At 46.3% G+C, this 25,343-nt stretch overlaps 1 protein-coding gene across 1 annotated transcript in view; it reads right to left on the bottom strand.

Moving 5' to 3' along the window:
- Positions 1 to 2,017: 2,017 nt before the first annotated feature.
- The window catches only part of LOC144931535 (bone morphogenetic protein receptor type-2-like), a 51,272-nt gene continuing 27,946 nt past the window's right edge, over positions 2,018 to 25,343 (bottom strand). The window contains exons 4-13 of the mRNA XM_078855491.1: positions 21,062 to 21,175; positions 20,531 to 20,619; positions 19,463 to 19,693; positions 18,019 to 18,133; positions 11,755 to 11,915; positions 11,013 to 11,160; positions 8,622 to 8,758; positions 6,409 to 6,608; positions 4,776 to 5,986; positions 2,018 to 3,662 (exon numbers count right to left, since the gene is read on the bottom strand). Coding sequence (XP_078711617.1) covers positions 3,481 to 3,662; positions 4,776 to 5,986; positions 6,409 to 6,608; positions 8,622 to 8,758; positions 11,013 to 11,160; positions 11,755 to 11,915; positions 18,019 to 18,133; positions 19,463 to 19,693; positions 20,531 to 20,619; positions 21,062 to 21,175 — 2,588 coding nt within the window. The 3' untranslated portion in view covers positions 2,018 to 3,480. The remainder of the gene's footprint in view (positions 3,663 to 4,775; positions 5,987 to 6,408; positions 6,609 to 8,621; positions 8,759 to 11,012; positions 11,161 to 11,754; positions 11,916 to 18,018; positions 18,134 to 19,462; positions 19,694 to 20,530; positions 20,620 to 21,061; positions 21,176 to 25,343) is intronic.

Genomic DNA, 25,343 nt, shown 5'->3' on the forward strand with positions numbered 1-25,343 from the left:
CAGACAAAAGATTTGTGCTTTATCCACATGCCAAATAATGCTATGTGCGGCACGACTCTACTGAACACAATACAAGTAGCACGCAGCTCTCTGCCAAATCGAGATCAAACAACAAGTGCCAATGTGCATTTTCATGGACACCAGATATAAAGTTATTCACACTATGAACATACCAGACTGGTGTATGAAGCATCAGTTTGACTCTTCAGCACACATCGACTTTATGCATAAATGTTACATTTAAAGTTCAATCGTGTAAAATAATATACTCGTACAATCTGCAACCCGACTTGCCAGGGCTTAATTTCAGGCAGGTGTCTGGGTCAGTGACCCATAAAGTACATTGTTTCCACACACAGCACACCACATCCAATATACGCGCTCGCTACGGCTGTGGCTACTAATCGCACGCTTACTTCAGGCTGCCAGCGACCCGGAAAATATTCAGTGAGAAGTTACCTGGGTGGTCTGCACTGCCACGGAGAGGCCCACAGCGGGTCGCCGCTTGTTCCAGTAAGAGGAGAGCGAGTGAGTCCCTCGCAAGTCTTTCGACATGGCCATTGGCACTCGCGCACAAACCCCGCTTAAGCTTGGTCTTCACGTCTCCAATGCTCAAGCACCTATGCAAGCTTTAACTGTCAATCACACTCTGTGGTCAGCGATGAACTCAAGTTTTTCTCTACGCTAAATGCCTGCAAAGGACCGTCGGTGTCTAGTGTCTACAGCACATCCATATTTGATCCTTCATTTAATCTTCCTCTGAACAATTCCACGACCGTTATGGAGGACGCAGCGCCGGCTGTAATATCTGCTGATGTGAATTTATCAGCCGTTTGGTTCATCCCACCTCGTGTCTTCTCTCCCTCCTTCTGCCCCACCCGGTGGATGCAAGCGGCTTGGGTTGAATCACCGCCTTGAGTGGCGACACAAGAGCCCTCGTTCCCTCTGTATTGACGGCGTCACAGCTGCGCAAGGGCTCACATCTATGGCCCCCTCGTGGTTCGTGCGGCTCATCTTCAAGAGGCCCCAGAGTTCGCCCACGCCGCCGAGATGCTGCCATAGTGATGGCCTTTTGTGTCCCTTTCTCCCCGGAATGACAACAGCAAAAAGAACTACCGCTCTTACTCTGTTATTTTCGGTAAAGTCACGTAGGTAAAAAATTAATAAATGAAAAAACAACTAAATTAAATCACGACGTTTCAGAGGCAACACAAGCTTCCATATTCAGGTGGAACCGTTACGGCCCAATTCACTATCACAGTGAACGTCGTGATTTAATTTAGTTGTTTTTTCATTTATTTATTTTTTACCTACGTGACTTTACCGTGACTTTACCGAAAAAACCAAAGAGTATGAATCCTTGCAGTCACAAAAACTTCAAATCTAGAATTAACTACCGCTCTGCAGCCCGGAGCGCAGCCGCCCACAGCAGAAATAGTGAAAACCAAACGACACTTCTGTTAAAATCAGTTACCAAGCAGAGGGCACAAAGATGAAACCCATTCATAGTTGTCCTTTTTGTCCTACTGCTTCCTAAAAAGTTACCGGAACAATTTTGTATCTTGGTGGTTCTAAAACAAGAATTGTGTGCATTGTATATGCAGTGTGGGCTACGTACAGCATGAAAGAAGTTCAACATACATGCATCTGTGCTGTATAACATCAGTACCGCTGCAGGACACCCATCAAATATATCCTAACAGCTCATTGGAGGCCCATCCTGCTGAAATAAAAACAATTCTACCTCATTTGTTTCCAGCCTGAATGCACTTTGCTATTTGATGAATTTATCATTCTTGGTCATGATGCACAATATTGGTAAAAATTGGTTTGTCATCCTAGCGTAGGTCTCCCGTAAGTCCAGTCTCAGCACGACGTGAATTCTGCTGGCCCCAAGTGCCCTGTGTGTACCGTGCCAGCCTGAATAGGTGCTTTCAATTAGCAAGTGCCCCTTTAGTCTACAGGGGTGAGTGGTGTTTGTGGATGAGTCTGATCATAATTCAACTGTAAATGTACATCAAAGCATGTTCACTTTTATTTTGTATAACAGCAGACACCATCAAACTACTGTACTTACAGTTTTGTTGTTATTGCATTTCATAAACGGCTGTGGCATTTTTGTATAATTTTATAACAAACAAAACGTAAGTTTAAGATAAGTCGGCAAATTTAATTATTGTTTCGTAAATGACATTGTTTTTATAAATGTTTACATGAATCTCATTATGAATGGCAGTTCAATAAAGAGCACACTGCATCTTACCCCGAAGCATTTTTGCCATTCTGGCAACGAGGCTAACTTCACAAAACATGTAAGCTAATCTTCCAACAGAATGAGGAACCGCAAATAAGTGCTGATCGCTTACGCTTCTTGGCTATTTACAACGTAACATAGGCAATCGTTTTTCTGGAACAAATTTCAACACAATAAAAAAATACGTATGCATAAAAGTGCAATTTACTGCAAATTACAGTAAAACCAGCAATAACGATGACAAAAAGACCAAATAAAATTATCAGAGCAAACTAAAGTGCTGCAGGGATGAATGAATGCGTGGTATGCTGCATGTGGGGTTCTAATATGAAGCAAAGACGAGTCTTATCTAGGCAATGAAATGACATTATAAATTACTAATTACTTGCTGTTTTACTTAGACTTATAACATTACCAAGCCAGTATGCAACATTGTACAATAATATTTAGTCCTATAAATGAACAAGCTGTACATGTGGAACAGATCTTAAAAATCGTAGATCTTATCTAAATATCGGAATATACCAATCATCAGACTTAACAGAGCGAGATAACGATGTTTAAGCAATACTAACGATAATGTACCCCAAACTTTATATATTTTGATATTTCTCAGAAATACCACAAGAACTTACAGAAGTGATACCGATGATTTCAGAATAAAAAAACCCAATAATGTCTCAACAGAAACTGCATTTTTGCGAGGTTGCTGTAAAGTACGTTCACGTGCTGTACGCTTAAGAAAACGTTGCCCAATGTCTCTTTGCAAATACATACATGTCGAATGTACGTTGTACATGTGTACTTTGTGCTCTCCCTAGTTGTGTCACCTTCATGACTGCAGCGACCAAAGGAACACTTAATTAGGCCTTCATTTCACCTGGGTCTGTCCTGGTCAGCATCCCAGACAATATTTACACAACCGGCACACCGCATCTAGTACACCTCTTGGTATGGCCGTGGAAACTTGTCACACATCGACACTCTGGTCCAGCAGTTACCCAGAAAATATTCACTGAGAAACTAAGCCCTGTGTGTCACAAAACTGTTACCCACAGTCCCCGATCTATCGCTCTCGTTGAACTCGGCCTTGATCTTGTTCTGTCGGAGGCCACTCACCTGGCTAAGTCCTCTGACACGGCGACGGCGGTACCGACGGCGCCTAAAAAAAAAAAAAAACAGTTCCCGCATCTCCGTTACCCGGCCTGGTGTTGCGCAGCACTAGGTCACACAGCGTCCTCGCTGCTGCCTGACAGCGCCAGCGAGAAGCTGCCAGAGAGCGAAGAGGCGTCGACGCAAGATGCCGCGTTGCTGGACAGTGCAGCCCAGGTGGCTGGGCGGCCCTTGCGGAGTGAGTACGGCGTCTTCACCCTCCTCTTGATGCGCTCGGCTTGAATCGGCAGCTGACCTGAGGGGTGGAGGGCAGCGGCACAAGCAGCGCGTCGGCAAAGTTATATGAAAATTGTTAAGTGCTGTCATGGAGGATGGGGGGTTAGAACGTAATGAATGTACCAGGGTGTCTCTCGTCGCGATTGAAAATAATATTTTATGTTCGGGCGTAAGAATGAACCCTCCCGTGATTCACGGTTATGATTAGATTCAAAAACTGTTTTTTTTTCTGACATTGTCTCGCTGCTAAAGAGGTCATGTGGACTAACAACCAAGGTCAAGTATGAATCGAAAACAATGATTGTCACAATTCAATGTGTGTACCATGAGCTTTAAGAATTTACATCACAATGGATCATCACACCCCTCATTTTAGCTCGTCAGCATTGTGGACCAATGTTTTCCAGCAGAATTTGGCTGAGCACAAATTTTCTGCGATTCCAATAAAAAAAAGTTTTTCCTTGGCAATTTAATTAACATAAAGAGTGCATGTTTAAGAGGCAACTCCCAGTTAAGCTCCAAAACATGGACCTCCTTTTACCAGCAATATCAGTGCTCTCGACTGACGGCCTCTCTTTACAAAGTAATTAAACCCACTATTTCTGTATATCATCTGGAGATGCGCTCGTATTTACACACGATATGATTTCAAATTGTATTGTGATTACATTGTAAATGCAACTTGAGTAAAATGGTGCCATAGGACTCGTGATGGATTATGTAATTTCATTTACACGTTATTTCCTACAAACCCCCTTTATTTATAGACATCGTTGTGATTCTGCTAAATATACTCCATCATTTATGTACTTCCTGTTTATGGGAAAGGGCAGGGATTCTTTTTTAAAGTGGTTATTGTATGGATCAGACCACCTCTATAAAAACAGGTCCACCGATACAACAGGCCCAACTCGCCACATTGCCCTTCCTCAGGCACGGTAGACTGGTGTGGAGCTACTTTGTGGTAGTTTGTGCCACCACCCCTACTACAAGCTACCGCGGGAGCCGCCCAACAAACAGCCATCTGCACTGTGGAGGGCTGCTCCTTACGGCGGCGGTTATGGGACAAATAAAAAGGTTGATTGAATGCGATGACGCCACAGTCAAGCTATTGAATAAACTAAATGGTTACCTGCTTCCCGCGAGACGCCTCCAAACAGTGCCTTGCCCAGGTCCAGCGAGTTTGGCCTCCGCAGCCGTCGCTCGGCCAAACTCCGGCTCCGACAAGCAGCAACAAGCCCCCTGGTGCTTTCCTCTGCCACTGTACCGCTGCCATCGCCGCCGCCGCCGCCGGCACCGCCGCCAACCCCACCAGCGCCACTGCCACCAACCCCACCGGTGCCGCCACCAACCCCATCAGCGTCGCCACCACCGCTGTTGTTGTTGCTGTTGTTACTGTTACCAGACCTCCCCTTCGAATGGTGCCTCTCACCACTCAGAAGTGGCGCGTGTTCGTCCTGGACGCTAGGTGACTGCGAGGTGGAGTCTCGAGCGGTAGACAGCCCGATGGCAGCCTCCCTTGTGGCTGACTCGCCCGGCCTGCGATCGTCCTCCACGGCTGTCTCAGCCACGGGGCGAGCAGTATTCACCGCCACGGTCGCCGCCGCCGCTTCATGCCGGATGTTCGACTTCTCATCCCTGCTGTTGCCGGCTTTCGCGCGGAGGCCTCTGCCGTTGGCCGTCGTCGTCAACTGGAGTGGCAGGGTGCTAGGCCGCACCCTGGCGGCCACGTTGGGCTGCTTGGGCAAGGGCGCCCGTGGTGGCGTCTGCAGGACCTGCGAGCGCAACAGCCGTGCGTCTGGTGGTGCCGTGCGCCTCTGCTTGTCGCCAATGGCGGAGGCGGCCAGCTGCACAAGCGGGCCTAGTTTGAGTGCAGCGCCGTCGAAGCACTTGGACGAGGCCGTCTCCGTGAGGTTCTCGTCCGAGCTGTCCTTCAGGTTCTTGTCAACCTCGGTGGGGTCGAGCTTAACTGCTTGCAGGTCAGCGGCCATCATCTGGAGACGGGCAGGGCTGGGGCCGGACGCCGCCGCGACACGCGATGCTTCGGCCGCGGTGGTGTCGTCGAGCAGCAGCATGCCAGCGACGTTCCGGACCGGGACGCCAGTGGCGGTGTCATCACCGGTGGGGGTGGCACTGGACAGGGTGGTGAGGCTCGTCTCGGGAGACCCTGGGGGAGCCCCGTGCCACCCTCGACCCATGTTCTGGAGGTTTTTCTCGGTAGCTGCCCCCGACACGGATGTACTTGTGGAGATGGAGCTGTCGGCGCGCGCGTCGGTCGAGCGAGATGCACCATCTCCGTCGGACAATCCTGTCCTGGGGAATCTCCGGTTCTGAATGGTGTTCCTGGATAACGGAGAATGAGCGCTATTCAATAACAATTGTTCGTAACGGCATGACCCAAAGATACAAAATGCTCATATCGTGTACATATCCACCCACGCTGTTCGCTGATGCACTTTTAATGATAAAGGAGACGTTTTGCTTCACGTGCCAAGAGCTTTTCAAGAACCGAATCCAGTTCCCCGCATGGAAAGTGAAACATCGGATATCATGCGTAACAACAGGCGATATAACACAAAAAACCCCTGAAATGCTCATACAGCACAGGCACGAAAACACACAATGACATTTACGTTCGTAACTACCAGTTCCGGCTCATGGTAATCTCTTTTCTTCCCAGCAGATCATTCTTCATTTCCTCCTATCGGGCACGAGTGCTGCTTTAACACAAACGTCGGTGGCGCGGCAGCAGAAGCAGCACTCGCCTCTCACTGTGGCCGGCTTGGTGTGCCGGCAGGCATGGTGCGGCATGCACGTTGCTGTTGCCAGTGGGGCTGAGTGGGCGGGAGCGTTCCCAGGCCATCGCGAGCTCCGCAATTCGCTCCTCGGCACAGTCGGCCGTGAGCCTCGCGTCCGCGTCCTGGTCCCAGCAGTCCTCCATCGTCTCCTTGAGTGAGCGCACAGCCTGCCGCGTGCACATGGAAGCGACGCAGCGCGATGCACAAGGCTCGCTTGGCCGGTACGACACAACACCTCGCGGGGTGGCGGTGCTCATCTCTGTTGCCAGCTCTGAGCCAGTAGTGCCAAAGTCACACTACTATGGTGGGAGCCAGGCTCTTCGAAGAACATTGTCAACTTTCCACACAAGTGTACTCGTTTTCAATCTTGATTTGAAACTTTCGTGACTGCAGGAATCCATACTCTTTGGTTCTTTCGGTAAAGTCACGTAGGCAGAACAATTAATAGATCGCAACACAAGCAATCGTCATCAATTTTTTTTTGCTGTGGTTGTCCCACCTGATGACGATTGCTTGTGTTGCGATCGAAAAGTCGTGATCTATTATTTTTCTACCTACGTGACTTTACCGAAAGAACCAAAGAGTATGTACTCGTTTTATTTACCCTGGAGTGGGGGGGGATCATGGGCAGAGTTGATAAATGGAAGAGATTTTAAGTTGACTGATATAGCGCCACAATACTGGGTAAACAACACGGCATAAACATCGACAAATGGCAGGGGGATTTCGAAATAGCTCATGGTGCTTGTCATAGGGGTAATGTGAGCACTGCATGCGTCCGACCATGGCCTGCAACAAAAAGCACCGTACACGTTGCCCGGTATTATTTATTCTGGCAATGCGCCACTCCTCGACCTGGCTTACCAAAGCATCAATGCAAACCCTATACGGAAAATGGTATAATTACCAAAGGAACAGTACTTGGCCAACCAGAGGTATAACAGATCGCCTCCGTTTAAAAATCGGATTTTTTTTTGGTTCCACTACATTGCAAGCCAACCCATTGGGACTTGTCAATCAATCCACTGGCGCTCCAGTCCTCCGAGCGTTGGGCGTCTCACATCCGTACAAGTATTCACAAACTTAAAGCGGTGCTCGCTGTACACAAGTGCAAGTTCACAAACTTAAGCGGCATTCTTTTCCTTTTTTTCCTTCCCACATTTGAGCAAAAGCTGCCAAGTCAAGCAAAGGTTGTAGAAATGAAATGTACACCCTGGCCTGCCTCTCCCCTCTCGTGATTGGGGCATGTGTTTTCAATATTTGCTAAATGCTGCACTGCTCGCGCTCTTTGGAAACAGAGCTAAACAAACAGCACCGTCCTGAAGCCGGCACTGTGTGTGTCTAGGAACGACATTTCACCATTTCACCCTGAGAATGTGTGCGATGATCGTTTGTTTGATTTTTATCCACGTTTGTTATCAAATAGAATACAATTATTCTAAAAGCCAGTGTCTTGTTTTTTATTCAAGAAACCATGCATACAGGGGTTGCTCATTACCATTCACGACTTGGAGCCAGTGACTGAAAGTCCACATTCCTATAGTAGGGACCTCATCAACCATAGAATGGCCAGTTTGAAGTAGACCACTTGACTAGCAATCAAAAAGTTGCAATCCTAGTTAGGGATGGACTTGGCCCGTTATTCCTCCAGCGTTGATGATTTAAAATATATATTTGTGTTTGCGTCTGTGTGTATCTACAATCCATTCTGGGTTTGACCAGTTTGGATTATGTGAGCTCACAATTCCTTGAAAAATCTGGACACAGGCCCATCGGTGAGCTCCTCTGGCAGGCAAGGCTGAGTTGGCTGGGTCATATAGCCCGCATGCCCAGCCACCGCATGCCCAAAAAGCTTTTGTTCGGCCAGATAGAGGGGGCTAAACGGGCGCGGTATAGGCTAGATAAGAGATGGAATGATCTTCTTGGTTCTTTCGGTAAAGTCACGTGACTTTACCGAAAGAACCAAGAAGATGAATCCCTGCAGTCACGAAAGCTTTAAATCGAGATGGAATAATGCAACAAAAAAGGATGTGGAGCTAAGCGGACTTGCCAATTACTGGTACCAGCTATCGACAACAGCACTTGCCCCAAGAGTCTATTGAGGCTATAAGGGGGGATATCTTTGTCTTTGTATACATACGTGTGCTTGCTTGCATGCGTGCATGCGTGTGTTTCCTCACCAAACTGTTTTCCTTCCACGTGTCGGGAAAGCGAGGCCGCCGCTTCTCCCGTGACACCAGCACTTGCATCTCCTCCACCGTCGGATGGCTCCCTGCCTCCTCCTGGAAGGCCAGCTGGAAGTCTGGCACCGACTCCCCTGCAAGCGGGATCGCGCATCTTTAGCCCCGATTTAACCATGGCCACGAGCTCCGTAAGTCAGTACACATTTGGTATTTACACAATTCTTGAGCTACCATGAAGGTGCTGTGTTTCACAGACGGATTTAGTCTGTCAGTAAGTAGGGAGCTATGTTGCTAGGTGTTAATCCCGATTGATTAATTTTTCAGGTAATTTGGCAAATTCTAAACATTTGGACCATGACTCTGGCAAACAATGGCTTACTTGTAACATGTAATGTCAGGGGATTTTTAATGCTCGCTGCAAAACAGAAAGCATTTGTTTTATAATGAATACACCCATAGCAATAACCAGGGCAGCCTGCTGGATTCGAACCACGACCCTCTTCAGCATGCAGAGAGAATGCACTACTGCTGGGCCCTTTCGCTGTGCCAAGCGCTTGTCTGGGCATGTGATATCCGAAGTAAAAAAAACTGGTTTACGGGGTCGAAATATTTCGATTTAAAGCTTTCGTGACTGCAGGGATTCATCTTCTTGGTTCTTTCGGTAAAGTCACGTAGAAGGGAAGTAATAAAATAATGAAGAACTCCCTCATCAAGACTCTATACCATAGAGCCCAATGCATCTCTGACCAGGAACACATTGCCAGTGAACTCAAACATGTACGCCAAGCTCTTAAGACTAATGGTTACTCCGACTACACAATCCGCAAGGCCATCACTCCAACCATCAAGAAGGATCCTGTTGAGGAGCCTATCAAAACCATCACCTTACCCTACATTGCTGGGGTCACAAAAAAGATCTCCAAAATCCTGATTAAACACAAGATCCAGGTCCGATTCAACACAGTACATAAAATCCGTGATCTGGTCCCGTCTGTAAAATACGTGGTTCCAGACATACAGTACCCTGGCGTCTACAAACTAAGTTGCCTCTGTGGTAGCAGTTACATTGGAGAAACCAAACGACATGTCTCGGACTGCATCCGTGAACATAAAGCAGACCTCAAACGCGGTAGGACAAACACCTCAGCCGTGGCAGATCACTGTTACAATTCAGTGGGCTCACATGACATTGACTTCTCCAAGACGGAGGTTCTCTGCAAGCCATCTGGCTACCATGAGAGATTCGTTCATGAGGCGATCCACATATACAAACACAGAGACAATTTCAACCGAGAAGATGGATTCTGGCTCAGAAATCATTGGAAGGACGTAATAAACCATTTCGGATCTTAACTGATTGTTGTTCACGTTTATGGTGACTTTCAGACCGCAGTCCACTCACTGGCATTGACTGTGTATCTTGTGTTCTCCACAGGGAATGCATTATTTGCTCCGCTGCGGGTCTCCTGCTTCTACATACTATTAACATTCCCTCCCTTTGTTAATGCTACCCCCTACCCCCTCCCTTTGATGCTGCTAATCCTGCATAATGCATGGGCATAATATGACTTTGAAACCTCCCAGCCCACCTCCTATGCATTTCCCATAAATATGCTAAATTCCTCTTGATATGCAAATTATTTTGTCAAGGCGCTCTTCTTCCACCTCCAACCCAGCTTATATATATGCTAAATTCCTCTTGATATGCAAATTATTTTGTCAAGGCGCTCTTCCCCCCCTCCAACCCAGCTTAAAAAGACGCTCCAAGCCTGGGGTTGTCATTCAGACTGTCTTCTCGACAGACCTGTTCTTCACCTGAGGACGGCTGCTTGCGTTGTGGCCGAAACGTCATGAGAATTATTTTATTATGTTTTATTTTTATTATTTTATTACTTCCCTTCTACGTGACTTTACCGAAAGAACCAAGAAGAGGGGTCGAAATATTGAATAATGCCGAGCCAAATACCTTTTATACAAAACATTAACCAGTAAAAAAACAAACGGCATAAATATAGTAAAATAATGGTTCAGTCATTTGTCAATCTACTACTGCCTGAAGACCCACTATAAAAATGAAATAGTAAAATAATGGTTCAGTCATTCGTCAAACTGCTACTGCCTGAAGACCCCCTCTATGCCATTGTTTGACCATATTTCACCACACTGATCAGTACCGGCTGGCAAAGAGGGGGGGGGGGGAGGTGAAGTGCCCAGCACAAGTTCAGTTGTCACTCTCGACCGATGTTCGCTGGAGCCGGGAATCGAACTCGAGTCACCGAGTTCACAGATCAGAGCGCTAACCACTGCGCCACCGCTCCATTTAAACATTTCAATGCCTGTGCACGCCCACGGTGCAACAGTTGCAGAGCCGGGAGCGGGGGAACTGACCGGGGAAGAGGTCGGTGCAGCGCGTGAAGATCTCCCAGTAGACGAGGCCCAGTGAGTAGACGTCCACCTGCTTGAGCGCCGACTCGCAGTCGCACAGGTTCACGGCACCCTCCAGCACCTCGGGTGCCATATAGCGGATAGTGCCCACCTGAGGAGCGCAACCGCACACCGCCACCACGCCCAGGAGGCTCGCAATCCACAACAACGGCAACAGCAGTCATTCGCCGCCAAGTGATGGCGACGCCACCACCGCGCTTGTGCCAGGCTGGGTGGGCTTAGAAGCCACGAGGCTCGCCCTCCCGGCACGTCTATCTGCACACGTCTCCTCTGAGCAAGCTCTGTTCCTCTCTCGCGACGTCTGCCGTGGGTTTGTTTCCCGGAAAGTTCAGTTTCCATCCGTGCTAGCCCAGGCGTGCCGTGTCACACGCAATGTGCACAGGTGAAATTGTCAAGTCGCGAACGAGCCCTTTCACAGGCTTACAGACAAACGTGTCCATTGTCACACGTTCATGGCCTTCAACACTCGACGCTTAAGCTCGGCACACGAACTCACAGCAGCACACGTGGCTGATTTCGTCTCCCCAGTGCGGATGTTTACACGATGGACCTGGTACTCATTTCAGGCGGAGTCGACATTGGGGAAGACCCACGACTGGTTCAGATATTCGCCACCCACGATAGCTGCGCGCTAAAACAGCAGAGCACACCGGAGACGGTCGGCACAAAGAAATTGTCAGCGCACCTCACTGATGGCGGCCGCCTCCTCCTCTCCGGGCCGCACAAGCCTCTGGCCCGAGAGCCGCATGGTGAAGCCCAGGTCACTAAGCACGCAGCTGCCGTCGCCGCGCACCAGCACATTGCGGCTGTTGAGGTCGCGGTGCGCGAGCGCCGGCTTGTGCTGGTCTGAAGTCCAACGGCGAGAGGGGGTGGGGGAAACGGGTTCATGGGATAGGGCATAAATAAATAAACGAACTAAGCATCAATCAATCACGCAAATAAAATAAAAATAGAATTATCTCCGTACACGCATCTTTGGACAGCGTTTCGGTTTTGAGGCGCGGTCAGAGTTGGACACTTTTTATGCATCGAAACTGAATTATATAAGTGCCGAGGTGAATGTTTGTGGGGGGTTTTTTTTATGGGTAATGATGTTTCAATAGCGTTGTTGGCATCGAGTTATGATGGGGAAAATTCTCTCACAGCAAGCAGAAGTTCAACATACATACATACATAGTGACATGTCGTCGGGAAGAGGACATCACCGAACTAATTCTAATTGTAAAATGTATTGCTCATGTACCTAATTGTTAAATTTGGTCGCAAGAATTGTTTTTCAACTTATTGATGAGTTGATAATAATAATCGGTGCGTTAAATGCTTGAACACATAAAAATGCATTTATTTGGCTCTGTTGGGTGGTGGAGGGTTCTTAACAACAAATTCGATTTGATCATTACATCGCCTAACTGAAAAAGCCATTAGGAATCAGAACTATTGCTAAAATTTCATTGATGCGCCATTATGCTCTTTACAGAGTGTTGGTCGCGTGACGCTCAAATTTAAATACTCAGTTGTCGACATTACGAAAAAATCTAAAATAGTCTTCTTGTTACTGGTGAGTGGGGTGAGACTCACAACCCACGACCGCGCAGTTTAATAATGTGTGAGGTCCAAGATTTGAGCCCCAGTGCTCTGATGTGGTGGCCATTGGCCCTATTAAAAATCTGGCAAACACTAAATTTCTATTTTTAACGACTATCCATGAGTGACCAGGAAACAATGCAGATGCGCGTCCCATTGTTCACAGTCAATGTTATCTGGACGCACAGTCTCCGAGTGGGATGTGTTTGAATCAAAACACTTGTTTACCTGGTAGGGAGGGCTTATCTACTGCAGTTAATCACCTGACAGAGAAGCAGGGCCAACTCACAGCAGCTGCTGCAGCAGCAACAACAATACCCTCCAGATTATTACGAGATTCTCACACAAAGTCAATGCTCACACAGCATTCCAAAGTGTTAAAAGACTCCTTACACAAATCCCTTGTTCCATGGCCAGGAGGAAATGTGCTGCCTCAGTGCTTGCACTGGGCAACGATCCAATAACAAATATTGACCCAAATCGTACACTTAAGAGCACAGATGACCTTGACATCAGTTAACAATAACAATCAGTGTTTATGCATAAAACTAAAACTGAACACACCACTGCCAACAGAGCATCACCAAATAATTTGTATTGTAATTTTTGTATATAGTGTAATTCATACAAACTGCATCTTTCTTGCAAAGCCGCAATTCATGGAGGTGCAACATTTCTGAATATATTTTCAGCCAAGGAATGAGTGTTTATGCATGTGGGAGGAAATCGTCGCACCCGGAGAAAACCCACGCCGTGCCATACGTAGAACTTTTTTTCGCACCGTACTTAACCAACTCTGCTGCTGTTCCAGGGCAGCGCTTACGCTGTTCTTGGACCAGCAGAGCCTGGTTCCAATTGGCCCTAGAAACGAGACTCCTGATGTCTACATTTGCTTAAAAAGGCCTTTGTAGTTTCAGAACTATACCCATAAAAAGACACTTGCAGATCCCTTCCCCACTCCTTTATCCTTACTATCCTTCTCCCACAATTTCTCCACTCAACTTATTACCCCTTTTAACCTCCTCATTGCCACCCACGGCCTCCCCTCGACCCCCCTCATTCCCTCCCCCACAGCTTCTCTCCAGCCATTCCAGCATGCAGTGAAGGTATTTTTGTTGTTGTTGAAGCAATCGTCAGAAGGTACTTGTGATAAGGGCAGGCAGATATGCAGCTTACTGGTTTTTTTAGTTGCCTACTATATTTTGCGCCAACATTTTTCAGTGTGAACGATTACAGTAAATTTGGTGTGTTCATTTAGTCTTAATTTACGATATATGTTTTATAATCATTGCTCCATATTTTTTTGTATTGGTTGTTGTTGTAACTTTATGACCCGCCCCTATTGGACATCTAGATTTCTCCAGCATGAATAAAATTCTGATTCTGACATAATAATATATTAAAATCAGTTTATTGTCAGTACCGAACACTTTCAATCTATTGTAGGTTATAACATGTTTATGACTTTCGTTCATCATTCCTGATAATTTGCACATTTGATCAGAATACTTGATGTTTTGCTTACATTTAGAGAGCAAGGAAAGACCTACAAAGTGAGATGGTGGGAGACTGTAAGAGCACTTCTTAGGTTGGGTGTCAACTGTGCAACAGCTGGGATTTCGTCAAAGGAGGATTATTAATGGGAGCAGTTCTAATGACCTCTTGACCCTGCACACTGGAAAATATTTTATTCATGTGGGAAATTCCATGGTGGAGACGAGTCCCAGGACAATTATCCACAGCGATAAAAGAGTTCTGATTTTGTTGTTGTACCAAATACAAAATTACGAAAACAATGATTACATGTTGAGATAAGCATGCACTCTGTCACGTACTATAATTTCGATTCATCTAGAAGCTTTCTTTCATTCATTCCAATACAGTACGAAACAATGCTAATCTGCGCAGGTTTTTCTTCCAAAAAGGATGTGTTGTCACAATAGGCTGTCAACTGGTTATAACAGAGTCAATCTCTGTACGAGTGTTATTTCTTTTTACATACCATATAAAACTAATACACAACCCCTATAATGATGTCATTAGGCAGTAAGGCGTAATTGTGTCAAATGGTGGTGGGCAGCAGAAGCAGCACTGCCGGACCCAAGTGCTTTCATTCCCTCACTCGTCATCAGTCCATTAAACGCCGTACTCTCACTCCTTCAGCCACCCTCCGATCAATACTCCCTGTCCTGGAAAAAGGTTAATCAGGTCTGACCATCCCGAGAGCCTTTCGGTCATTGAACATGAGGAAAATGAGGAAAAGGCAATCGATGCAGGTCGCCCTTCCGGCAAAGCTTGACCGTGCCCCGTTGCAAGGGAGCCAGGATTCCCCGGCTTCATGCAATAAATGACCACAGCACGAAGGCTCCTTGAGGTTCGACGCAGGAAAGCAGGTGACCTTAGTGAATTATTTACGGCATGCCATTGTGCTGTCTCACGTCTAATTGTTACAAGGAGAGGGCAACCTCAGCCGCTACACAGAAGTGAACAAGGAACATGATGAAGCGCCTGCCGAGAGGAAAACTGTTGTCTTGCGTCTGCAGGACACAGCGAGACGATCATTATTTTAGGTGTGAAATAGGAAGCGATGTGACGACAGTAGGTTTAGAATATTTGGGACATTTGACTCTTTGTAACCTGCAATCCAGGAATCCCCACAATCATGTCTCAAAAATATACTTGCAATAACGATTCAGCACAGATTTCGATCAAATGTTTAACAGTTGATATAAATCTCATAGACCTGTGCTATGAAGACATCTATTGCAGCTTTCCTGAAGCACATTCTTTGGTTTGGCACTTGTTAGGTTTACGTTGTGAATTCCTCCATGATCCTGATAGTATCTGCTAATAATCTCCATTAACGTTGGTGCTCAACTATGCCAAGTCCTAACCAGCTCCAATGCACAAGTCTGTGCCTATGCTCCTGCCCCTTCTGCCCTCATCCCCCAACTGGAGAAGACCGTGGCTGAAGGGGGCTGCCCTGGCAGGGGAATCTGATGACTCAAGCTACACTTCTATGACCACTGGCAAGTGGGCCTGGCGGTGACCCAGGAACAGCCCAGAAATGGCCAAATTGTATTCAAGGATCAACAGCATGGCATGGATCCGTACCCCCCACACTCCATGAGCCACAAGGCTCTGTGGTTTCGGCTCCATCCGTTCCATCCTCGCACCCCCCCTCACCTGGCCCCTTCCCTCCCCCCTCTGTAACCATATCCTTAGGTTTGAGTTCAGCTAATCCAAGTTAAAAAAACTATTATTTTTGTAACATCCCATAGTCTTTTAAAACAAAGCCTTCAAGTTGAACTCAACGAGAGACGCCATGACTGATCTCAGGGTTGGCCCAGGTAAAAGAGAATGGCTCCATTAGTAAAGGGAGCTCCCAAGCTTCATGCCTGAGCCCAATTTGTATTGTGTCAGCCTGGCAGGGCTGCCATGGGTGCACGAGCCAAGCTGACAAGCCTGTTGTGAAATACACATATACATACAAACAGACATATAGAGAGACACACACAGACGAATAGGTTGCCAGGCAAATAGATGGGACAGACGGGCATTAAGTCAGCACGGTTTTCAGACATTGTGAAAATGCAACTTCATCAGATCATGCTTAACCTGTATTGCAGCGCTGAGCAAGCGATACTGAGACCTTGGGTTTCAAAGCTGGGCTCCTATTACAGATAACATCAGATTCTGATGCTCAATTAATTCGAATGGCCTCCTATAAGTGAATTCCAGCTCAAGGATAGAGAGGAGAAACACAGCTAACCATCTAAGACAGTACAGATTTGTGATTTTTGAAAGACTCACAAGAATATTAGGCCTTCAATACTTAGAAAAGTCAAACAATTTCCTTTGGAAATATCAATCCTAGAATAATTGCAGAGTATAAACGGGACGGTTCATTCCATTTAGAAAGTTTGACAACCCCAGACAGGACATCTCACTCAGTGGCATACCTATTGAGTGTGCGGGGGGGTGCAACTGCAACAGCGACCACTGGCAAGAGGGGATCAGATGCTGGACTACAAAGGGGGAGGGGGGGAGTTGGGAGGAAATTAGAGAGGGGCCCCATTTCACTGCTTGCACTGGGTACACATGCCAAGCACACTATGCCACTGATTCTAGATTTGAAGCTTTCGTGACTGCAAGTATTCATATTCTTACGTTTTTTCGGTAAAGTCACGTAGGTAAAAAATTAAAATTAATAAAAGTCAAATAAAAATCACGACGTTTCGGAGGCAACACAAGCTTCCGTCTTCAGGTGGAACCGTCACAGCACGCTTGCTGTATCCCACTTTTGTGTTTTTTACATATATTTGTAGTGTTCAACACGGAGGCACACACTCTGGACTGAGAGGCAACACTTTGATTTAACAACTTCCCTAGCGGGTAACACTGAACGTAACTCGGGTTCTATAGTAGGTGATGTGGCTAACTACGTGAGTAGCGAGTTAACTCGAGACGAAGACCCGGAGACGACCAGACGCGGGACCCAGGCTTGATTCCACCGACGAGCCAAGAACACGCCCGGGACCGCCCCTTGATGCTCCTGGGCGTGGCCTCGCTCCGCCTTCGGCCACGCCCCCTTTGAGACCTTTCCCAAAGGATCTCGACCGAGCATCACGTGCCCCACTCAGGCTACCACGTCCTCCCTTGCCTTCTCTCTCAGGCCATCGCCAGGACTATGCCCCCTAGGTCTGGCTGACATGCCGTACTTACTCTGGTGCTATAAAAGAGGCTCCTGGACGCACAGTTGCACTCCTGTAACAGTAGCTGGCGCGAACACCCTCGTGACACCATTTACGTCACTACATATATAAACTTTCATGTGTATACACAATGCGACGGTCACATTAATAAGTATCATAAATAAAAAATTATACTGAAGGAAAAAGCGCAATGTGTGCGCAGAAATAAACTGCACCAAGTGACAGCAAGTAGAGTACTTGTCCCTTAATCACTAAGGTATTGTGAAATGGGGGAATCTGAAAAGAAAAATCTGGCTCAGGGGTGGAGCGAGCAGCTCGCAATCGGAAGGGTGCAAGTTCTAATCCCGGTTTGGGGTTGATTCAGTCCATCCCTCCAGAGTCGATAACAAAATAACCATAGCGAATACAAACATTGCTGTCCGATGGATAGCCACATCCTCGTCAGAGAAATGTGCAATTTCTAACACTGATTCAGGACTGTAAAACAGGAGCTGAGGACTGCATAATGCTTATTCCAGCGGGAAATCATTTGACTTTTGAAAAGAAAATGAGGAAAGGAGGGGGGGGAGGCAGGGAAAGGGGGGGAAGGAAGGAAGATCCCACTCGTGGTTTTGGCGATAGTGGCCCGGGGAAGGATGGGGAGTTCGTACCCCCGCGCACGAGCTCGGCGTGCAGGTAGGCGAGGCCACGGGAGACGCTGTGCGCCAGCTTGCACGAGGCGAGCCAGTCGCTGGAGATGCGGGACAGGTAGCTCGCCAGCGAGCCCTGTGCAGTGACACCGCGGGAACACAGCGACGACAACAGCGACATGCACCTTCTTGTGATGATCCTGGGTAATGCGCACAACGCGGCTGTCGTCTCAGCTTGACCGGGCCCCACGCTGTTCGCCGAGAGCTCTTGCCTAATAACATTGGGCAACCCTGCAGCATTTGTTTTTACTGGCCACATCTTGGAATTTCGCTGCTTAAACGGATGCTACTGGAAAGCATTGGTTCACAAGTCCAATAGGCGGATAGAGAAATGTTATATTATTTAAATGTCATGTGGTTAAATTGACCCTTATCTGCTAACGTATGGCAGACAAAGGTTTTCTTTGCACACTTGTCAACTCAAGAGGGGCAATGCATCCCTCCAAATCCTAGTTGATCATTTTGAACGTGTGCTATTTATTTTAAAAGACAGGTGTATGTAATCAATCATTCTTGTAGCTGATTATTTGCCCATCTTCAAAACAAAGCAAAAACATACCTAATTGTAAATGTTTTGCCCTACCCTGACAAAGTCTTGATTCATGTGGGTTCTACTAATTTAATCTCTTTGAAAATGAAAGCAAGGGGGAAATGTTAAATATTTCATTTTGTTGTGTTATTCCATTTCCACTAGTTTAGAAGTCAATTAAGTAGTAAAATCAGATCACTTCTTCGAAGCAATAAATATGCAAATGTTTTTTGAGGTGTGTTGCAATTATGAAAATTTACGAGCTAGGCGGCTGTCTGTAAGATTCAACAAACAAACACGCACGCACGGTTTTATTGGGAAACCTGAGCGACCATTGTGAGGTTAATGAACAATCAAATTGGTTGTTTCGTATCTAAGCAATTACACGAGACGCTCAGGGTAATGTCAAAGAAATTAAAGAAATATAATGGAACCCAAACTTGTCTGTGCTACAAAATGTAGCCTCAGGCAGCTGTTGTGAAAAACAAAAAAACAATCCTTAAGCATTCCGACGAGCATTGAAATGTAACTTCAAATTTGGCACGTCACACAAATTAAGCAATGTAGAAGATTGCTCATTATTTTTAATAAAGAACTCATTCCATAGCCTTAAAAGCATAATTTTACTACACTAAGATAGACTTCTTGTGGGTTATATAGGTGTAGATGACGATGATTATTGGATCGTGATGATGATCACCATGATAACTGCAGATACAGACTGTAGATGTCATTCGGGTGCAACTTGTGGGGCCTGGCATCACGCTGATGATGACGATGCTAATTGAGAGATGATGATGGTGAATGTTGACAATGATGATTGAATGATAACGATTACCGACACTAAATCACAGATGTCCTGTGTGTGTCACCCACGTCAGGGTAGTACTCGAGGATGATGATGTACTCGGGCCGCCCGTCCGCCGCACTCCGCTCCTCGGCCGCGATGAATCGCGCGATATTCTCGTGCTCCATCAGAGGCTGGCGGTACATCTCTTTCTCCGTCACAAAGTTGTGGCGGCTGCCGGCTCCCAGCACCTTCACAGCCACGGGCTGCTCCTCCAGCATGCCCTTCCACACGGACGCGTAGCGCCCCCGGCCGATCACCTGAGACACCGCGGGGAGTGGCGGCGACGCGTCGCGGAAACGTGGAGAGACAATGTTTACCTCCAACTCCGAACACTGAACCCCTGAGTAGCTCTCCGAAATATTTTCGGGTTGTACCACGTGTTGTTTCGGCACGATGTCCGACTTTTCGCTCCGCGTGCTGGGATCTTCTTCAGGAAGCCAAAATATGGAGCGAAACGTTGGATATTGCACCGAACAAAACTAGGTACACAACCCAAAGATACGTCAAAGTGCTATGCAGCACAACTGCAAAAACCTGCGAATTAGTTTTACATCTTGCAGTCATTATCAATATAAATGAAAGCTAAAATAAATGTTCACAACAATTCAACATCTATCCTTATAAGAATATTCGGACTGTATTCCCAAACTGGCAGCATTGAGAGATGCGTCTCCACGCTAGAAATGCGTCTCCACGCTACATGTGATCACATGACCTAATGACACCAATAATTACAGGCACTCAGGGCCTTGAATGTGCTGCAACACCATTGCAGTGACGTCACCACTGCGTGAAGAGGTTACCATCACCGTGACGACACCGTCATCAAACTACTCTATTGGGATCACACGTAGCAACATCGCTCCCGACTGCCAAACTATATCCGCCTATGTGACATAGCTCATTGGTGAAAGATTGGCGTTAAATACCAAATATACAACAATATTTTTATTATTGTAATGTTGTGGATGCATCATGTACCCATACTTCTTAGGCAATGTGCATCGATAACCCCCGGCAGGTTGAAATAAAATCTAGTTTGCCGCTAAAGCGATGGAGGTCGTACGTGCAGTGTTCCTCGCTGGAACCCTCACCTCGATCAGCTTCAAGCTGTCAAGCGCCAGGGAGGGCAGCGATGGGGCCTCAATCAGGTTAATGTTGTGGAAACTTCCTTTTCTCTTTACTGTAGGCAGAATGATGTTACCGTCAGATGTTAATAAAAAACACAGCTGCACGTGTCAGTTCGATTCATGTCAGAAAGCGTCGAAAACGATAGAATGAGGCAGAAATGCATGTATGTATGTTGACCTTCTTTCGCACCGTACATAGCTAACCATACTAATTGGAGGTGTGGGGGAAGGACAACAAACTAAACAAAAAAAGCAGCTCTAAAGAAATGAGCTTTCACATATCCAGCTGCACCACCTCGAGTAGCTCCCGTGCGAGGCACACACAGCGACAACGCGGGTCAGGTTAAACAAGCTTTTCGACCGCGTTTGGCCCCTGTTTCACAGCAAGGACAAGCCCTCGCTCGACAGAAATGAACAAGTAAAGAATGTCGCAGGACACCGCTGCATCTCGTTGGAGTTCACAATGCGTAGCGTTGCCGTGCGGGCTTCACTGACCCGTGTAGAGGCGGAAGATGAGGAAAAGGATGATAATGATGACGGCAGCAGTGCAGACGGACGTGAACGCGATGATGACAGCCTGCTCGCGGTAGCTGCCGTTCATCGGTGGCCCTGCACACGGCGAAGCAAAAATTAAACGACGCCATCGTGTCTCGATGCCAAATAATCACCGACGACCGCAGACAACGACAGCAACACCATCGCCACACGCTGAGAAACAATGTCGGTCAAATGAATGGGCATAAGGGATAACTTATGGGATTTCAACAAAAAAGTTAATTATGTATGGAAGTGGACAATGCTAACTTTATTTAACCAATTCATAGCAACATGGCAAATATAATATTAAGGAACTGTTGCCAGTGGTGTACAACAATAACACCCAAACACCGCACCGTGTTCACCATAAACATAAACCTATACGCTCAGTTAACGGTTCAGGTCCAGATCCTTCTTCAAAGCAAAACTGTGTGTTGTTGTGCTAAAACAATGCCAGAGTTTGATTCAAATATATTTTGGTGTTCTCTTTGCATTTCTTAGGGAATTCAAATGAGCTTTTTTCTCTTCCAGTGTTGGAGTAATTCCATCACAGTTCTATTATTATTTAGTGGCCAGTAAATGCCTATAAAGGCCACTAACAGGGAAAATTACACACATGCCACGATTGAATATATGGCCACCCCAAATGGCACCATGAAATCTTATTATCTATGCACAAGGAGGTATCCAATGATTTGCGAACTAAATAAAAACTATTGTTACGTTCACAAAAGATGGCATCGAATTATGTTCATGAGAGTGTAAATTATATGTTAATGTTACACATAGCTTAATGGAATAAATAAGACAAACAACACAAAGCAAGATGGGGAAAATGAACGAATCAATTCCCTGAATGGTGATAACTCATTAAACCTTGGGTTTGGGGGATGTGAATAATGATATGCGTAATTGTGAAGCTTGCTGTGGTTGTTACGGCTCAACATTTAATTGGAACATTTGTTTCTGGTGGTGGTATAAATATTCATGAAGTGGCTGCATAAAACTGCAGTTGTGTAGCAAAAGCATTAAAGCTTTTGGACAATTGGAGACTCTATATATGGTATGATCCCTCCACTGCTAAATGAAGGCATTCTCAAGCCATTGCCACAATCCACCCAGCACCTGCAAACAGATTTCATCACTCCATCTCATTGGCGGACATTCTCTCAGATGCGTTCCCTTCCTTCGTTTCCACTCCCAATATTATTCTAGACCATCGTCCATGAACAGTATATACATTGAAATAATAATGAGACTGTATTGGCAGTTTACAAGTCGACAAACATTGGGCCATGACGGACCACATGATAAATATTGTACAAGCTTGGGAGCTTCAATGGTAATCTGTATGCTGCACTCCGTTGACTGTTTATCAGATGACAATTTTCAAACCATTAAGGAAAGATTCTGAGGCTTCACGGCGGGACAAGAAAACAAGTCTGAAAGCTGAAACGTCACAAAACGGGACAGAATAGCAGATTTTATTAAACGTGGTGATGGATGGGAGCGGTTTTTTCACCCGATTTGCAGCCTATTTGGCCTCAGATTGTAGCAACATTTTTTTTCAGACAGCAAATCACGGTGGAAATCCACAAACAAAAATACTTGCCACCACGCTGCACACCAACAATAAACCAGGCAAATGTATTCCTTAAAGGAAACACACCAGCCCTCTGCTGGGCAATGAGACGGTGACGAACACAGGGCAAGCAATTGGAACGCAAGCCACGAACCTGAAAAAGGTGTGCATTGCTTTGGTCATTACCAGTAGAATAGGATAAATGGTAAGCGGCTCATACAAGTGGTCAGTTCGCCTGTCTGCAGATCGTGTGCAGTGGAGTAAAGTGTTGGTATTTCCACCTCTTTCAAAACGTCTGGCCAGCATGGAAGAGGGCGGCAAAATACAGAGAAGAGCGCTCTAGAGCTCCCTCCAGTGGACAGGCCCTTCCGCCAGCAGTGGCATGAGCCAGGAATTGCAGGGCTGCACTGCAAGTCCCATTGCAAGTAGTGATGCCGATCCTGTCTCTCCCCCCCACCACCCTCCCACCCTCCCAATGTGGAAGTGTTTGTACCGAGACCAGGAAACGAACCCGCGGAGATTATTTTGCTCTAATTGCCGTCTGGAGCCTGCATTTGGCATGGTCTGTGCTATCTGCTTCCGGCCAGACCCCAATCTCCGCGCCATGGTGAGATTCTCTATGGCGAGCGACGTGCGGCCACGTTTAGCCACCCTAATGACCGTCTGGAGACTCTCACACTGTTTGCTCGCAGGTTTCCTGAGCCACGCCAGTATTAATCAATTACGACGCATTCCTCCTCTACTAATAAGATGCCTGCTTTGTTCGATGTTTATTACGTTAACAGCTGAGACTAGCTCTTATTTACATGTACATTTCCTGCAAGCACGAGTGGGGTCGGCGAGCCATACCCGCCCATGACATAGTAATAGGTTTTTACCCTTTCAACTGGTACAAAAACTGACACCTTTATACAAGGCATCATGTTTGCAATAATCACAACACAAGCAGTCAAAATGCAAACAAAAAGAAACAACTCTGATGATGATAATGATATGCACTGTCCTTGAAGTTGACTGGTCCACACCCGAGACAGCTTTTCTTAGAGCCTAGTCTCCATTGGTGTTGGACCAGATGACGCCAAAATGCCCATGACACTCACTGTGTAATCTCCCCTCCACACCATGCCAAGATTATTGTGTGTACTTTAAGTCTGTACCTTTAACATGGTTATTTTTTTAACGAAGGATGGCCGTCAATGGGTCCCAAGCATGTTTTTTTTATGACGGTTCTGCTTTTATTTAGTGTGCTTTATATATATAGGAATGTATGGAGAAAAACAATGCAAAACGAGGGGACAATAATGAAACTCTGTATAAGATATTACCTCTTGTAGCTAAATGAAGACTGTTTGGTTCCATCTCTACATGCTCCACCGACCCCTTCTTCCAAGTTGTATAGTGTCCCCGTAACCAAAAAGTAATATTTCAATGCATATATATACATACCTCGACACTTTGAATACGACATTGTATGTACACAGTATACTGTGCCAATATAATATGAATACATATGTTCACGGACGCTGAAAAGTTAATGTGTCTTCTTGCTCAAATGACAGGGTGCCCATCTCTTTTGGTAGTACAAGAGTGAACTTTCCACGACAGCACTGGCAGTATATCCATACCACTGCTGATGTTCCACAAAGTGGTTTTGATTTAATTCACTCCAAAGGGATCACATTTCACCTCCACACAACCCACGAACAGGATTTGAATGCCGAATGGCCGGATACACTTGTAAATTGTACACGGAAGTTGTTGTAAAGGTTAAATCTGCACATAGGAGGGCATAACAACACAACACGCGCATACATATATTTTACATGCGGCCATAAAGTTGGGAGCAGCAGTTGTTCTATTCACAGAAAGCCACCGCAGACTGCCAAAGTGCCTCGGGCGTTGCGGGGTGCATATTCAGACTCGGCGACACTATTTTTATAGGAGCTCCGTTAAACGAGCAAATCAATGCCAGCTGTCACACGGACATGGCAGCACTGTGGCTGCCCTTCCTCCAGCCCACCATACTTCTCTCGTTCATCCTGCCTCTCTCGCACTCTCCCTGGCTCTCTCTCTGCCTCACTCTCCCGGTTTTTCGTTCGCTCTCCCTGCCTCTCTCTCTCTCTCTCACACTCTTCCAGCCTCTCTCTCTCGCTCTCCCTACTTCTCGTTTGCCCAAATGCACCTCTCGCGGTCCACCCATGGAAAATAAAGTTAGGGACACAATTCCTGGAACTCGCACTTATTCACATGAGCTAATGCGAATTCCCCTGCACATGGCTCCACCAGGAGTAATAATGGGGGGGAATATTCCTTGCAAGAGTTTCTATGTGTGCTGTGTTATCAGCAACAATAATGAAAAGAAAACAGCAGATTGCAACCCACACAGTGCTTTTGGCGTGAGCATTCAGATATGCTGCCTTTGACTCAAAGTGAGTCACTGATTCAGCTGCTTGGATTTAACCACATGTAGAGATTAGAAAAACATCACACCTACTGTGCTGGAAATTATTGCTTTCCTTGGTCAGAAACATGATGTTTTCATTTGGCTATTGTCTTTATTATTAAACTACAGCATATTTAGTTTTCTGCCACTGCATAGTTTTTTTGGCAAAAATACAATTGGAAATTTCTATTTACACCAAAAAGACAAAAATGCCC

Source organism: Lampetra fluviatilis, chromosome 1, assembly GCF_964198595.1.
Source record: "Lampetra fluviatilis chromosome 1, kcLamFluv1.1, whole genome shotgun sequence".
In the NCBI taxonomy this organism is placed as follows: domain Eukaryota; kingdom Metazoa; phylum Chordata; class Hyperoartia; order Petromyzontiformes; family Petromyzontidae; genus Lampetra; species Lampetra fluviatilis.